Source organism: Macaca nemestrina, chromosome 8 (genome assembly GCF_043159975.1).
Source record: "Macaca nemestrina isolate mMacNem1 chromosome 8, mMacNem.hap1, whole genome shotgun sequence".
NCBI lineage: Eukaryota > Metazoa > Chordata > Mammalia > Primates > Cercopithecidae > Macaca > Macaca nemestrina.
The window spans coordinates 14238189-14255831 of NC_092132.1; the positions used below are offsets into that span (position 1 = coordinate 14238189).

Genomic DNA, 17643 nt, shown 5'->3' on the forward strand with positions numbered 1-17643 from the left:
CGCCAAGCTTCGGTTCTCAGCCTCGGATATCCGCACCGGCGGCTTCTCTTCGTTCTCAGAGCTCTTGGCTTTGGAGACCTCCCCACTTTTTCCTTTCCCCACCTCCTGCTCCTCCTAGCTCCAAGCCAAATGGACTCCAAAGAACGAAGTAAAGGGGATGGGAACTGTGTGCTGCGACCCTTCGAAAGCACAGCTGAAAGCGTGGACCTCGTCTTATAGCTCAGGCTGGGACCCTGGGGCGAGAGTCCCCGCACCCACTCCCGGAGGGATGCTTCTGGCCAGAGCCAGCGCTGCGCTGTCAGTCCTTGCTCCGCAACTAGGAACGAGCCTAGGAGGGAGCCTCAGCATACCCCTTCCTTAAAATTAACTATTTGGTGAATTGTTAGCGCCGAGGCTACCACCTCTCCAACCCTGTCGCGGGGCGCCCCGCCACCTCACCGTGCCCCCCTCCTCCTCCTTCTTTGCCCCCGCCCCCAGCTCCGCCCCTGCTCCCCATCCCGGCGCAATGGAGTTCTCCGAAAGGCGATGATTCCAGCCACATCTGCTAACTTCGCACCCATCGCTGCCGCCGGTCACCCCCGGCCAGGACCCCTGAAACCGCGGAGCAGTGGGCGTCCAGAGCCCAGTGCTGCAGCCAGGCCCGCCCGACGCGCAGCAGAAGCACGGCGCCCAGGCTGCTAGGCGTCTCTTGGAGAGCAAAGGCTGCGCCAAAACGCTGAGCCTAGAACCAACCAAGGAGCCTGAGCCCAGGAAGGGGCTGCGTGGCTCAGAGCGCTGCGGCTCCTGAGGACAAATAGCCACTGCCGTTGCGTACCCAAGCTGCGCCGGCTGGCGGGAGAGCAGCGCGCAAGGACGCGGAGGTCCGCCGCAATCTTCCAGGTGCCCTTTGCCCCTGGGCACAGTATGACCTGACCTACAAGGAGCCCTGGCGCAGGGCTCCTGCAACGGGACAGCCTAGGATAGAAGGGATCGCTGCCAAGCTCCTACCAGGTCGCCTTCAAGTCTTTAGGAACCCCCTCCTCCGGCTGCCTCCCCAGGGTTCTGCGCCTCCTTCCCTGCGGCCCAGCGCCATGGAGCTCTCCGATGTGCGCTGCCTTACAGGCAGCGAGGAACTCTACACCATCCACCCGACGCCCCCGGCCGGCGACGGCAGGAGCGCCTCCCGGCCGCAGCGGCTGTTGTGGCAGACGGCGGTGCGGCACATCACGGAGCAGCGCTTCATTCACGGGCACCGGGGAGGCAGCAGCAGCGGAAGTGGAGGCTCGGGCAAAGCATCGGACCCTGCGGGCGGCGGCCCCAACCACCACGCGCCGCAGCTGTCAGGCGACTCGGCGCTGCCCCTCTACTCGCTGGGCCCGGGAGAGCGAGCGCACAGCACCTGCGGCACCAAAGTCTTCCCGGAACGCAGCGGGAGCGGCAGTGCCAGCGGCAGCGGAGGCGGGGTCGACCTGGGCTTCCTGCACCTTGACTGTGCCCCTAGCAACTCGGATTTCTTTCTCAATGGGGGTTATAGCTACCGAGGGGTCATTTTCCCCACCCTGCGCAACTCCTTCAAATCTCGGGATCTGGAACGCCTCTACCAGCGCTATTTCTTGGGCCAGAGGCGCAAATCGGAAGTGGTGATGAACGTGCTGGACGTGCTGACCAAACTCACTCTCTTGGTCCTGCACTTGAGCCTGGCCTCGGCCCCCATGGACCCGCTCAAGGGCATCCTGCTGGGCTTCTTCACCGGCATTGAGGTGGTGATCTGCGCCCTGGTGGTGGTTAGGAAGGACACCACCTCCCACACGTACCTGCAGTACAGCGGCGTGGTCACCTGGGTGGCCATGACCACCCAGATCCTAGCAGCAGGCCTCGGCTACGGGCTCCTGGGCGACGGCATAGGCTACGTGCTCTTCACGCTCTTCGCCACCTACAGCATGCTGCCGCTGCCGCTCACCTGGGCCATCCTGGCCGGCCTGGGCACCTCGCTGCTGCAGGTCATCCTCCAAGTGGTCATCCCCCGGCTGGCGGTCATTTCCATCAACCAGGTAACTCCTGCCTGCCTTGCATTTGTTTCCCCTCTAACTTCCCCGAGTTATTAATCATATAGCTTCCAGAGGGCCAGGGTTGCCTCACTCTCTTTAAGTCTCCTCCTTCAGTCTGGCACAGTGCCTTGCACCTAGGAGGTCTAAAGTGTTAGTGGAATGCAATCCCTTCTTAAAGTGGAACTAAATGACCTCTAAAAGTTTCTACCAACTCTACCCTTCTACTCTGATTCTATGAGTAATTCTACTCTGACATCAGCTAAGAAAGTCTGCTTTCTGCTCCTCATTCCCCTCCCTCAGGGTCCGCAGTCTCTGGAGCATGAGACAGAAGGGGAGGGGAAGCATCCAGATTTAGAAGGTGACCCATTCCTTAACAGCTCTCCTCAGGAGAGTCGCAGCAGGGTGTCTAGGGGGCTCTGGGCTTCAGAGTTGGATTTTTCCACATCTCTAAGCCACAAACCCTCAGTTCTCAAAGGAACATACATTTGTTAAACACATACTGACTGTCAGTGCTGAGTACTGTATGTGTTATTTCATCCGGTCCTTCAAATAATCCTATGACACATGGTTTTCTCGGGAATTTTTTATTGCCTTGGTGACTGAACATGATATCTTCTCTCATGACAGGATGCGACCCCAGTGCTTTGAATAAACCAAACTCAGTAATTGGGGGTGGCAAAGAACGCAAGTTTTGATTAATTGGAAAAGAGCATTTTGATGTAGATGGTGTAAATATTATATTTAGGTGAAATCTTGTTCTTTAGGCATCTTTCTCTCCTTTCTCCTTTTTTTTCTATTCTTCCCCTTAAATATGGATATGCTTATGTGAACACAGTTCACATTGTCTCTGGGTGAGAAGGTAGACAATGTTTCTCTTGTTTGAATTTACTAGAACCAATAGATAATTAATGGCATGGCACTGTCTTTGCAAAATGTATGGTAGGTAACAGGAGAGTGAATTTGGGGGGTTCTCAAAAATGAGGGAAACATGTCAAGTGAAGTATTTTCAAATAGATGACTGGTGTGACATGCATGGTCAGGGGGCTGCTTTGTGTGGGCCTGCCCTGTCCTTAGCCTCTGTATCATTTCTGTTGCATTAGCAGCTTAAAACTCCTCTTCTTTACGGTTGAATTTGAATAGATGGTGCTTAGAATAAACAGGCACAACCCCACTGAAAATTGCTCATGATGTTTAGGTTGCCAGCGCTGTTAGAGTGCTTCACCCATCATTGGCCTCCTGGACTTCTGGTCAATGTGGGATCCTGTCTCTTCTCCGATGGTTCTGGATTCCTTTGCTCAGGTGACTTATCTGATTGGCTGCTTTTACAGTGCTTTCTGAAGTCTCTCTGGGTAAAGCAAAGACTACATAAATTACATGCCTGTGATTATCAGGCATGAAATGGAGAGATGAGAGACTCTGAGTAACGGCTGATTGACTGAACTTTTTCTTATTAAAGGCAATAATGAATGTGTTATCACAGTCACCATGAAACTTTATATCCATATATAACAAATAAATCTTAATCTGGGAAGTGGAAGTCAAATTCTTTGGTATTAACTATTTCTCAATTGTGTTTACATGAAGACCTACATGCCAGTACATCTAAATCTACTTTCTTCCAAGCTCTCTCATTCTCTTTTTTTATTTTCTTTGTTGTATACTTAGACATTAGCAGATCTTTTTTTCCCTGTCTTCCTCTCCTTCCTTCTTTCTCCTTCTCTTTGCCTTCTCTTTTTTTCACCTAACTCACAATGAGTTGTTTTCACGATAAAGCATAGCTATCTGATCATGTATAAGAAACTCCATGTATTATAACCCACTGCTTTTCATGCAATAGCCTTTCTCAGTACGCACAACTAGAAAATTTAATAAGTAAGTTAGGAATAGTATTTAGAATAACACATCCTAAGTGGCAAATTATGAGTGTTTTCAAAGTTCTAAGTATAGATATCTTTTTCTTGCCAAGTGAATCCAGAAAGTAAATTTGGCTCCATATTTGTTTTATACTCTACTCAAATACTACCAGATGGGAGAAGATTAAAAATAACCCCCAAATGTCTTCCCACCCTCATCTCATCATAAACAATTCTCCACTGTGAAAACCAAGGTCCTGATGCATGTAAACCAAGTTCATTCAATTTTTTGTTTGGGTTAGAATTATAGATAAACTATGATTTCATAGGTTGAGTCACCTGTTACCAAAACTCTAGAGGAACAACCAGAGCGCTCTCCCCTCACTTCAGTGCTGAAAGGGCCTTTAAAGGTCCTTTGGCGCCCTCTATGGGCTTAAGAGTCTTTCCTAGATCTTGCAGATGGACAAAGTAGAGAATAAATCACTTTTCATAAGAATCTGTGATTTTTAAATAGGTAGTATTTAGTTTACCATGTCTAGTAACATATAAGGAATGCTCAAAACCTGCTAAACACTTCTTGGAGCAACTAGAGTAAAATCCTAACTGCTTACCACAGCATGCTTGATTCTCTGAACTAGTTGCTTCTTCTCTCTCCAACCATATTTCCTTCTCTTCTCTCTTCTTTTCTCTTCATTAGGCTCCAAATACGCCATTCATTTTTTGCCATATTCTAAGCTCTTCCTAATTGTGAGTCTTTTCACCTGCTACCTAGAGCAATTTTTCCAAAGTCTTTATAAGACTGGCACATTCTCATTGTTCCAGACTCTCAAATGCTACTTTCTCTAGTAAATGACTTGTTTTATTTTCTCCAGAGAACATCTGCTATCTGCAATTATCTTATTTGTTTATATCTACTGTTTGTCCCCCACACCCTCACAAGAATGTAAACACCATAAGGGCAAGGATGTTGTCTATCATAAATAGCATTTTATCCTCGGCCTCTAGAAAAATGCCAGACATATAGTAGGTATTCAACAAATGGTCACTGAATGAACAGATAATTCATCATATAGGAAATATTATAAAATATCCAAGTGCCCTGGTGTTGTGTCGGTGAAAGCTTTCTACACACACACACACACACACACACACACACACACACACACACACACACATATGCATGCAAGGCAGTCTTACACGTAAACATCTTTTAAAGAAGTCAAAAAACTGTAATAATCCTTTACTTTGCACAGTATTTTACATGTAACTAAGCACCTTTATGTGCATCATCACATCTAATGATGAAAAATAGATGGTATCATCCTTCATTTTCATTTCAGAGAAAAAAATGACAGATTCCTAGAAACTTTACAGTGATATCCTGAGGATCAGGAACCTAGCAAGCAGTGAGGACAGAATTCAAACCCTTACTCCAATGCCAATTATTCTTCAGAAACCCTCTAGTGATTATCTTTCTAAACACGTAAGCATTTGAAACTATTAAAGAGTGAGGAGTACTTCTTTTACTACTTAAGAGAGTAAATTCTGTATAGCACATGAATAAACATTTAATGAAGAAGTCAAAGGGAAATTATGAGAGAAAAATGAGTGAATTGTTGGGAATAGGCTCATTGTAGCTAACTCATCATTCTGCTTAGCTGGATGCAAATCTATCAACTAAAGGCCATAAACACTGGAATAGCATCTTTCTCCACATTAATCTTCATTCTCTTTGGTAGGATGGCTAATGTTTAACTTAGAATTATCAAGAATTAGGAAACGAAAATGAGAGTATAGAGTTAGCGCACCTTGGCAGCTGTTTCACTTCATTGAAAATGTCATTTTTGAAAGGAACAAATGAGCCAATGATTGCCTCCCTTTAATCTAAGCTATGAGAATCTGCTTTCCCTCTTTCTACCCTGAAGGAAATGACATCTGTGACTTGACAGGGTAGCAACCACACTGCAAATCTCTGCAGACACCCTATAAGAAGAGACAAAGCCCTGTGTTCATTGAATCACCATTTGCTTTCCACTGCGGATACAAAATGGAACCTAAAAGGGGCCACTCAGGAAATTCCCTGCCATCAGCAAAGAGATGGTTTATGTTTTCTCTATTCAATTAACACACTACAAACATTGACTTCCCACTCAACAATGAGATTATTGTCTAGAGCAGACATAATCACCCATATGTTTTCTGCATCTGGAGTGGCATTGGAAAGACTGAGAAACCTTCAGAAGGTTCAAAACCCAGTTTGAAGGGTTCCTTTTATTTCACTCTGACTTAGCTCAGCTATAGGTAGCACTAGGGATACAATAATTTCTTTCTTATGAAACCGCACCCAATTCAAGTTAAATAAGCCTCAAACCAATAATAGGAATACCTTGTCCAGATTTCCCTAAGACACTGATTTACTTTTCCCACATCATAAACCAATTGTTTGTCTCACCAATTCGATTTATCCACCAGTAAATTCATTACAAAATGATGTTATATATGTAAATAAAGGATTAATGATAAGATTATATTTGCTAGGTTCTTTCACAAGATAGATAAATTCTAAACGCTATTGCTATAGCTAGCATTTTACTCTATTTTAATTGCTGGTGACAATAATCTGAGTTATCTTACATTTGAAACTCATCTCATTCTCATTCTTTAGCTCATTAGTGATAAGATGGTGGAAATCATTTAGTTATTGGAAAACTGAGAGGCAGTAATATTTAACCAGAAAGATCGCTGCATTATGGTTCCCTCTTGGGGATTCTAAAATGTTACAGCTAGTGGCTAATTAGTCTTCTGTACCTCTTGGTGAGATAGATAAGCAGACTTGTCAGAGTGGAGATGATTTCTCCAAGATAACTGTACAATCAAAGGCAGTCAGGTATGCAAATCCAGGTTACTTAGTGCTCAAGGTCATGCTGTCAGATTTAAATTTCTCATGCAACATCTTCTTTCCTACCTTTCAACATCCTATCGAACAGGAGAGACTAGAGCCAGAAAAATGCTAAAGAATGATCGTTAAACTTGACTTAAAATGAGGGACATTTAGCCTACCATTTGACTTTCAAGAAATCCTTTAGGGGAAAATGCTTTTTGGGTGTATGTGCTGGATAAGATAGTGGTGTATAGTATGAGTAGGTTGGGTTCAGGAGGGAAGCAGATTTTGTATGTGACTTATATACACATTTTTGACCACTTAAATGAAGGACTAACTTCACAGTAAAGACAACATGAACATAATAAAATTACCAACTTCTCTCCCATCATTTATACAGTTTAAACATTAGATATTATACGTTCTTTGTGTAAGTCTAAGGTTCTTTGTAGCTATCTCAAATCAAATAAAGGGAATCCTGTGACTACTTAATGTACAACAAATGGCATGTAATATAAATCATTCCAATTTGGTAGTTGGTATCAAGGTACGTACTCACTTGAAAGACATAAATATCCATTAAATGAGGATTACTGGAATCCAATTTAATGTACCTCACCAGTTATGGTGTACATTTCTTAAGACCCCAAATATCTCCATTTCTGTGCATTTTTCTTTAGGAAATTCATATAGGCTTTAAAAAAATAATGGCAGCTTTCCAGCATGTCTGAGAAAAATGCCTTTCAAAAACTGATTTGAGTGTCAACCTTCCCAAGAGATTCCTCTGAATGCCGAGAAATGGATATATTCTCCCTTACTTGTGAAAGATACCCAGAGATTCTCTTTTTTCTTTCTTTATATTTTTCTTTTCTTTCTTTCTTCTTCGTGTGTGTGTGTGTGTGTGTGTGTGTGTGTGCTTGTGTGTATGTGTGTTGGTGGAGAATGGGCTTTGCAAAGGATATCATAATGACGGCTGAAATGACCAATTAAATCCCTTCAGCCCTGGCCTGTAGACATCTTTGCCCTGGAGTTGCAAATAGGCTTGTTGTCTCTGTATTTAGAGAGAGTTGTAAAATGAATGTGTAGTGTGTGCTTTGCAAGATTGAATTATGAATTTGTTTTCTTTCATATCTGGTAATATCACCTGACTGTTATCAGCAGGTCAGAGCATAATTAGATTAGAACTGGGAAGATGGGGAGGACTTTGCTTCTAGAGCAGCTGCTACAATGTCATGCTAAGTAGGACAAATGCATTAGTCATATTTATACTTTAATGATTGATGGCATTTTAAGAGCTCATCAGAAATGAGTGAAACCAAGCAAAAAAACGAAAGATTTTTTAAAAGAGTTTATTCCATATTCAGTGCTGCTAGCAACATTTAATCAGAGGACACTACTACAATCACGCTGATGTGACACTTTACTGTTGTCTAAATATGTCTTAAGATGCTAATTTATTCATTTCACAAGTGTGTCTATTTAAGTTGATTCTACATGTGTTTATTTGCAAAACATAGGAGACACTTGCAACATTTATCTTAAACCTTTCCTCTCAGCACCAAATAGGTACAATATTGATTGTCTGAGAGACCAGTAGGCCCAGATTACGCAGTTGGACAACATAGCAGTTCATTTGACTTATCGCTTCTGAAGTGTGTTCTTGGTTTTCTCTTTGGGGCAGAATTAAAGTAACAGAACATGAAGGTTGGTGGCAGTATTGAAGGTTGCAAAATTTCTGTGACACATAGGTTTGAACCACAGCTAGTAAAGGAGTGGGTTATGTAAAGAATTTTCTTCCCAGGATTTTTGTGGGGCTTTAGTTGAGGAATGCTGCTTCAGCCAGCCACAACAGAGCAGGGAAAGCCAGTATAATCTTCCCTGCACTTCCCCAGGAAATGTAATTGGATTTACACACTCAAATTATATCATGTGAGTTTTGCTTATGAAGGACTATTTTAAGAAGTCAGGTCACTTAAGCAGTGCTTCGGAAGCCAGATTTTCTCCCTGCAAGATTTTTTACAGTCAGCCCTGTGGGGGAGAGGAAGAATGCAGACTAGATTAATTAACCATGGAGATGCCAGACATTCCACAGGAGGCCTAGGCACATTCTGGTACGCATAAAAGCCACCTACCAGCAAATGCCACTATGCCACTACCTTCTCAATAAGAGAACAGAGCTTATCTGACAACGTGTTGTAATAAACCTATGTTTGCTTGTTTTTTTATCTCTATGCATTGGACTCTGAATGTGCATGTGTATAATTCGATATCTGAATTTCATTTAGCTAGATCATACATTTTAAAATATGAAATACTTTGTACTTTATAGCTAGTGGAGCTTTCTATCCCTTTCACTCTGTTTCCTGCTTTATATATCTAAGCTCAAGTGTACTAATTGCAAAATGTCTTTGAAGCACAAACTTCCCCCAAATTAGGGAATGATAAAGTTATACATGGTGAAGACATAAGCTGGACATGGAAGTAAATCACATTAATGTTTTGGGGTTTCTTGTTAAATGAGTAATGTTTTTACAACTGCCATTTCTATCTACAGTGCCAGTGTAAAAATTTCACATAAAAACGAGAAACTATAACCACTTCATTTTGTAAACAACACATCCTTGTTCTATGTCAGCTGATTTTTCAGTTGACTAGAGTAAACCATTTCAGAATCTTTTCTCCATTTGTGTGTATGTATGTGTGTGTGATTACATGCTGAATACACAAGATTGCTTATAAAATAGAAACTATTAAGGATTAGAGAATGCATTATCAAAGTACACGTATTTCTTTAACTCAGACTATAAGGAGAAGAAATAAGGGCACAAAAAAATCTAACAGAACCCATCTTATAGTGCCATAACAAAATACCTGAGACTGTGTAATGTATTAAAAATAAATCAGAAATGTATTTGGCTTCTGGTTTTGGAGACCAGGAATTCCAAGATTGAGGGATCATATCTGGTGAAGGTTTTTTGTTGCAATGTAAGATGGCAGAAGGCATCACATGGGCATAAAAGAACAAGAGATTGAACTCAAAGCCTCAAACACTTTAAAAATCAACATTAATCCTTTCATGAAGGTAAAGCCCTCAGGATCTAAACAACTCTCATTAGGCCCCACTGTAACATTGGGGATTACATTTTGAACACATGCTTTATGAGGGGCACATCCAAGCCATAGCAAGGACCAAAAACAGAAAATGAAACAAGGCAGAATACCTCTGGAAGATCTGAAGATGGAAGGGACATAGAAGGAATATGGTGACTGTCTTTAAATATTTGGGGTTCTACCATGACAAAGAGACTGGTTATTTTATGTGTGTCTCCTTTGGAATGGAATTAATACCAATGGATGGCCATTAAAGCAGGAGAAATTCTAATTCACAAAAAGGTAAAGTTTGGTAACAAACAGACCTGCCTAGGGCACTGCTTTTTGAAATGATGAGCTCGTTACCATTGGGCATTCTCCAAGGAAAAGTTGTGCAACAATCCATCAGAGATGTAATCAAGGAGATTCCTATATAGTGATCTATATATCTATTCCTATAGACATATAGGAATATCCTATGTAGGGAGATATATAGATATGTATTCCTATAGAAGGAATCTCCTTTATTATATCCCTAATGGATTGTTGCACAGCTTTTCTTCAAGGTCAGTTGAAAGTCGTTGGCTGCATCTCATGTCATCATGGTTGCTTTGCAGGCATGGAAAAGTAGAAGACAAAGGGCAAGAGGCCAAAATGGTAAAAGGGCATAAGCCAACTGCATCTGTGCCCCTTTGAGGAGTTCCCCTGGGATCTCCGCCCAACAAGACCTCGTTATCTTTCAGGGGCCATAATTATGATACAGGACCATTCTATCAGCAGGAAAGGATGGCAAAAAATGATTTTTCTTGGCTTTAAAAGATCAGGATTGCATTAGAATGAAAGGTAGAAAAACTATTGAAAAGATAAAATTTTCAACAAATATTTGTTGACTGCCTGCTGGGTTTTATGTCCTAGAACACAGCTAGGTACTAAGGAGATAAGGTTATTGATGTAATGGAGTTGATACTTGGATGGATTTGGGTAAGGAGTTTGTGACTCCACTGCAGAGGTTTGGTTGGAGGTTTGTACCTGACTCTTAGAACACATCTGGTGCATGGGATTCAGTGATTCAGTAAATATTTTACACAAATGCAAGACTTAGGTTCTTTTAACTACAGACCTCTAAAGTATGAAACATCAAAGCTGCAGTGGATTTCTTTTAGAAGTTACATGAAAGGAAAGGTCAGACTCCAGAAGAAGTAGTGGAAGGATATGGATCTTCCTCCCTGGTGAAGAAAAGAAGAGCGTGTAAAAGGACCCTGGGATGGGCCAAGAGATCAGTTGTCTGAGCATCACTTTATCACAAACAGAATGTGTCACGAGGCTGGTGACCTGCAGACATGACAGGAGGGAGCATGTGCAGCTCTGGGAACTCATACTCACTCTGTGCTCAAAGTGACTCCAGCTGAAAACTGAAGAGCTTCCCTGAGACTCCAGGCAACCCATCCCCACACAAACATGGGCAGACAGTAAGTTTAGGCAAGGCTCAAAGTCCCTTTCCTTGGCACATTGCCACATCCCATGTTTTCCTTTATCAGAGCAATGTCATAAGGTTCTCACATGCCCACCAGACTATGAGCCCCTTGAGGTCAAGAATTGTATCTTATTCATCTTTGTGTATCTAGCTGCTAGCCTAGCATCTGGCACATGGATGGTTCTGAATGCCATATTTTAAATTAATGGAATGAACGAATAGTAGGTGACCATCTCCTTCCTTCCCCCAGTCACCCCCTACTCCACCCCCACCCCCACACACACATCGTCACAGAATCATCAACAGGGAATGAAAAACTGGCTAGAGAAGAGAAATCAGTCTCTCTGTCAATACAGCAAAAGTACACCAGAAATTATCCCATGAAACACTTTGAGCAGAAAGCTGCAGCTGAGTTTTGCTATACATATGCATATACATATACATATTAGATAATGTGAAGAAAAATTCAAGTAATTATCCAGATCATTTAAGTTAAAACAAAAGTTATGGGCCTGAATTATTCATGGGTATTTGTCCATTACCAAACACTTTAAATGGATCAGGCCCATCTACTCAAAATAGAGACCAATTGCTAGCAAATGCATCACCCTCTTGTTCTCTTCCCTCTTTGTTCTTCAGCACCCTGGCTCTGAATCTCTATACCCAGCTCTGGAGTTCTTTGCTTTTATAGCTGCAGTCCTCAACCTTTTTGGCATCAAGGAATGGTTTCATGGAAGATCATTTTTCCCCAGACCTGGGTGGGGGATGATTTTGGGAGGATCCAAGAGCTTTATATTTATTGTGCACTTTATTTCTGTTGTTATTACATTGTAATATATAATGAAATTATTGTACAACTCACACCATCTTTTCCTGTAGCTAGATGGTCCCATCTGGGGGTGATGGGAGACAGTGACAGATCATCAAGCATTACATTATCATAAGGAGAATGCAGCCTAGATCCCTCACATGTGCAGTTCCCAATAGGGTTTGAACTCCTATGAGAATTTAATGCCACCGCTGGCCACTGATCTGACAGGAGGCAGAGCCCAGGCGGTAATGCAAGCATGGGGAGTGGCTGTAAATACAGATGCAGCTTCACTCACTTGCCCTGCCTCTCACTTCCTGCTGTGCAACCCACGACCTGCTGTGCAGCACACTGAAAATCACTTCCTGGGCTTGACATCTCAGTGGTGCCCCCTTCTGGTTGATGCTCACCATCTGACTCCATACAGGTGCAGCTGTGGGCAGGGGGTACTCCCACCCTTCCATTGGACTCCTGGTGCTCCATACCAGAGGGGCTGGTCGGCCTCATTCCTTAGGGGAAGATATTGGACAAAGCAGGTTGACCTTGCCGTGTCTAAAAAGTGGATAGTTCCTTAGTCCACTGTTTCCTGCAGCTTAAAACCTGTCACATAAAGACCATATTGTACCCTAACTGGACCAGTTTATCTGCAGACTTCTACCAAGCAAACTAAGTCTGATTTCAGGGAATGGAACTCAATGCAGTTAACTAAAGCTGTCTTTATAAAGTCCCCAAAAAGGTCATGAGTCTTTTATGTTTTCAGTTCATTTTTTTTTTCTGCCGGTTAGTTTAAGAAACAAAATCACTCAGAGCAAGCTAGTTTTCCTCTAAAGTCAAATCTCCCACACCCTCATTCATTGGGTGAGCCTTCGCAGCCTATTAGTGGCGGGTAGTTTATTGGAGAATGAGTTCATGACCCCAGGTGGTCAGCGTGCAGTGACTACAAAGTCTCTTCTATTTACGAGACAGAGATATTGCCCTTGGCTCTTGCCAAGTGAATTATAACATGATATGCAGCTCTTTGGGCCTGGCCTAAGCCATGTCTGCCAGAGAAAAGCTATGCCAATGGACAATTAGAGATATTTTGGAAACCATGTAAGTGTGTTTCCTTAAAAACGTAGAAAACACACATTCTCCTGTTTTTGCTATGGGTTTTTCACAGCAACTTTGGCCAAATGACTTTAGCTTCTTTGGGCCAAAATTTCTTCATGTCTAAAAGAAGGATATCTCAACACTCCCGACCCAGTTAGACATTCCTCCTCTAAGGGCATGGCCCTTTGCCTGCCCATTTATCCTGCCTCATTTTGTAGTGCTATTGGCTTCCACATCTTTCTCACCAGCTGGGCTGTGAGCTTCACAAAGTCTGGGGTGGCATCTGGGTCACTGTTAAGTCTCTACAGCATAGTGTAGTGCTGGTTATGTACTCTTCTTTCTCAGGTGCCTTCAGGTCTTGTTTTTCAATTCACCTCTTCAATGTTGAGGCTCCTTAAGTTTTCATCCTATGCGACTTCCCATTTTCTCACTCCACACCACTCCCTGGATAATCGAATCCCTCCCTCAGTCAACAAGTATGTATCTGTGTGCTGCTAACTCCTAATCCTGTAACTCTTCCCCAGTTTTATTTGCAAAGCTTAAGACCTGGCAATCTAGAGACCTACTGGATACCTCCATTGAGGCAGCCCAACCTCAACAAGTCAACAATTGACTCCGTCCCACCTGATATCTACATGAAATTCTGATGGTTTAGTCTTCCGTTGCTGGGGTCTGTCCACAACTCTCTATCCTGCTCTTTCTGTTCTAGTGCAGCCCCCTGCCCAAGATTCATCAAGCCACACCATGCTCCTCTGAACCACCCCCACACTCCCCAGTGGGAGCTTCTCCCATATGCTAGCATTCTCACCACATCACTTCGCTGGGTAAGTTCTACTGTTGAACCTCATCACCAGTTTTCTGCATATTCCATGCTGGTTTCTGCCTGTGTGTGTCTTCTAGGACAATTGTTTACCCTCCTTGTCTGGCAATATTCAAGTGTCACCACTTCCTGGAAGTCCCTCTGTACCCCTTCTCCGGGACAAGTGCCTGCTTAAGAATAAGTGGGGTGTGTTGAATTGGAGAATTGTGTTTGTTTGACTTTGATAATCTGAGCTCATGTTAGGTGTTTAAGGAAAGGAGGGGCAGAAAGATATGCAGAATTTGACAAAAAGAATGAGCAGTCCTTCAAGCATTACTCTTTCAATGAGAGAGGACATGTATTGGAGATTGCTATATGCCAAACTTACACACTTCACAAGGAAAGAAAAAAGCATAGAGTTCATAGCACAGAATGTGATTCAGATTCAGACTGCCTGGGATTGATCTACCATTTTTTCATTTTATGACACTGTCAGGAGCCTCAATCTTTCTGCACCTCACTTCCTTCAGCTGTAAAATGGGAATAATAATAATAATAACTCAGAAGGTTGTTGAAGAGACGAAATAATACACATGGAGTATTTAATCAGAACCTGGTAAAGAGGAATCAGGTAATACGTTTCATTTGATTTTATAATTTAAGTTTTAAAACAATCACCCTTTTTCAGTGAGTTCTCTGCCCTAAGCTGACAGTTTCTGGACTTCACCTGGCTTAACCCCTGCATCCTTTAGACCAATGCTTCTCCAACTTTAATGTGAATAGGAATCATTTGGAGATCTTGACAAAATTTGTATTTAGGAGGAGGACCCTAGATTCTGTGTTTCTGACAAGTTGCCAGGTAATGGATGCTTGCAGTCTGCAGATCATAATTTGTGGGAAAGGCTTTGGAGTTTGGCATAGACCCCACCATCTCTTCAGTGGGTCTCTGCTACTCCACCAGGTGGATTTAGATCCTTGTGCTCTAATTCACTTGTATTATTGAACATTTAGGCTTCCATAGCAATATACCATAGCTGACTGGCTTGTAACAACAACAACAACAACAAACACATTTATTTCTCATAGTTCGGGAGGCTAGGAAGCTCAAAATCTAAGCACCAGTAGACTTGGTGCCTGGTGAGGGCCTGCTTCCTGGTTCACATGGCCATCTTCTGACTGTGTCGTTGCGGTATGAAAGAGACAAGGCAGCTTTCTGAGGCCTTTTATCTGGACACTAATCCCATTCATGAAGGCTCCACCATCATGACACATTCACCTCCCACCTCTTAATTCCATCACCTTAGGGTTAGCATTTTAACATATGAAGTTTGGAGGGACACAAACATTCAAACCATAGCAACATTAGTCCATCATTCATTAATGCACGCTTTCATTTAACCTCATATGGCAAATATTTATGGAGTACCACAGTGTGCTGCATGTAGGCAGTAGGCGTGCTGTAGTGAGGAAAAGAATCCAGGATCCTGCTATTAAAGAGATTATAATCTAGAGCTATAGACAGTCATCATCAAATAATGACCTAAATAAGTGAATGATTTCAAACTGAGTTAAGGACTTTTAAGGCAGGTTTGATGTGGGGCCATGATTAGTTAGACAAGTGAGGCATCCAGGGTGCAAAGCTTACAAGAGGCACTTGTTCTCAGGGGCTGACCCTGCCTTTGTGCAACCCTGAGAAGGAACAATTCCTGAAATTGTGTGCTCTAGGCATTCAGCTTGCACTCATTTCTATCTAAAAGGAGAATCCTGACGAGACCTGAGGTGAGGAAATTGTTCTTAATATCTACAGGAGGAATTCATGTTAGCAGGGAAGATTGGAATTATGTTTTATTTATTTGTTTCTACTATTAAACAATGTGCTCTTTGAGAACAGAGTCTGTCCTTTTGTATATCACTGGAATGGACACTGGCACATCACGAGGGAATCTCACAGCAGAAGTTTGTTGAGTAAATGCCTGAACAATCGTATTCACATCAGTATTGCTGCTTCCCTTTTTATAGTTGAGGATGCTGAACACAGAGTTGTTACAGCATTTCCCTTTGGTCATAAGGTGAATAAGAGATTTCATCCACAGCTCTCTGATTCCAAAGCTACCCTCTAGATTTGATGCTCCTTTAAGGCCACTTTATCTCAATAAACTATGCTCATTTCAGAGGCAATAAGTTAATAAAGAAAAAGAAAAATGAAATGTGCCTTCCAAATTGTAGCAATGTTTATCATGACAGTTCTCACTATCATAGATAGAGCCAAGGAGATAGCACACTGTATTGAAAACAACAACTGAATAAAGAGTCATCAAAAGACCCACCTCAGATTTTACATACAAAACAGTGCAACTTTCTTCAAGCCACTCAGCCTGTCTTGGCTTCAAAATGAGTTTCTGACAGCTCTAAAATCCTATGACTACAAAATGATTTCTGAGTTTCCTTACAGCTCTAAAAAACTTTATTCCATGAGTTATAATGAATGTGAATGTGGGGATTGGTATGCTTTCCTCATTTATTTGCCTCCCAAGATCAGATAATGACAGTTCTTGTAGAACACATAACTTGTTGAGGTCTTTGACCTCTGAGATTCTTAAGAAGAGAATAATGAGTAATGATTTAGCAAATACTGAAAGAATCTCTCACTAGATGGCATTTAATATTTAATTTCTCCTGGTGGTTTAATTACATTGGCACCATCAGTTGCAAATTTGTGTGTCATTTTAGTCATTCAATTTGTTTCGAAGGGACTAGTAATTGTGACAATTAATTGACAGACAGTTGTTTATTTTGACTATCTAATTAGTGACTTTATGGCCCTTGCCTGTCTTTCATTTCCACAATGTGCATGTTACTGTAATCAACAGCCATTTTGTGTCAGTATTACCCAGCCAGGATTGAATTGGACATTTACGCAACCTGAATAGTCACAACCTGGAGCCTGGCTTTGGCGCATTCCTCTTCTTTGTCTATGGACCCCAGGAAATAGATAAGGTAGTCTGAAAGAACTCACTTAATCCTGCTGTAGGTTAGTCACTGCATCCATAACAAGATGAGAATAAAGTAGCTCCTTTATAAGTAAATGAGCTAATAAATAAGAAAACATTTTGAACAAATATACAGCAGTAAACAAACACTGGGTGGTATTATTGCTACTATTAATTATTCCTGTAACACAGCTGTGTCTGATGATGTCACGCAATGGCAAGCTGTCTTGTTCTGTCGTTGGCGTGAAACTGCCGAACACGAGACAGTGGTCCACAAGGTGACCCCTCCTGTGAATCAGCTGAACAGTGGAGGAAACAAATGGTCCCCCAGACCATTTCTGGCAATAATGGGCATTGCACACTAGAAGCAAGAACTACATTGCGGGATGAGAGGATGTCACTCGTGAACAAAAATAACAATCGTTAGGAATCACCTCTTTGCCCTGTAACTAGAACACTCTTATAAGGAAGAGAAGCCATGTTGCTCTAAATGATGGTATGTCTTAGAGCTTCCCACACTGAAGTCTTTTCTTATGTAAAGTTCTTCTTAATTTTGTGGAAGGTCTATACAAATTTTTATTCAACATCCTACAAAAAAGACCTAACTAGCCATGGGTTTGAGGTAATTTGGA

General features: G+C 42.3%; 1 protein-coding gene across 3 annotated transcripts in view; it reads left to right on the forward strand.

The window, feature by feature from the left end:
• Positions 1-414: 414 nt before the first annotated feature.
• The window catches only part of LOC105492815 (adenylate cyclase 8), a 268639-nt gene continuing 251410 nt past the window's right edge, over positions 415-17643 (forward strand). For all 3 annotated transcript variants that reach the window (XM_011760072.2, XM_011760073.3, XM_011760074.3), the window contains exon 1: positions 415-2030. In XM_011760072.2, coding sequence (XP_011758374.2) covers positions 1071-2030 — 960 coding nt within the window. In that variant the 5' untranslated portion in view covers positions 415-1070. The remainder of the gene's footprint in view (positions 2031-17643) is intronic.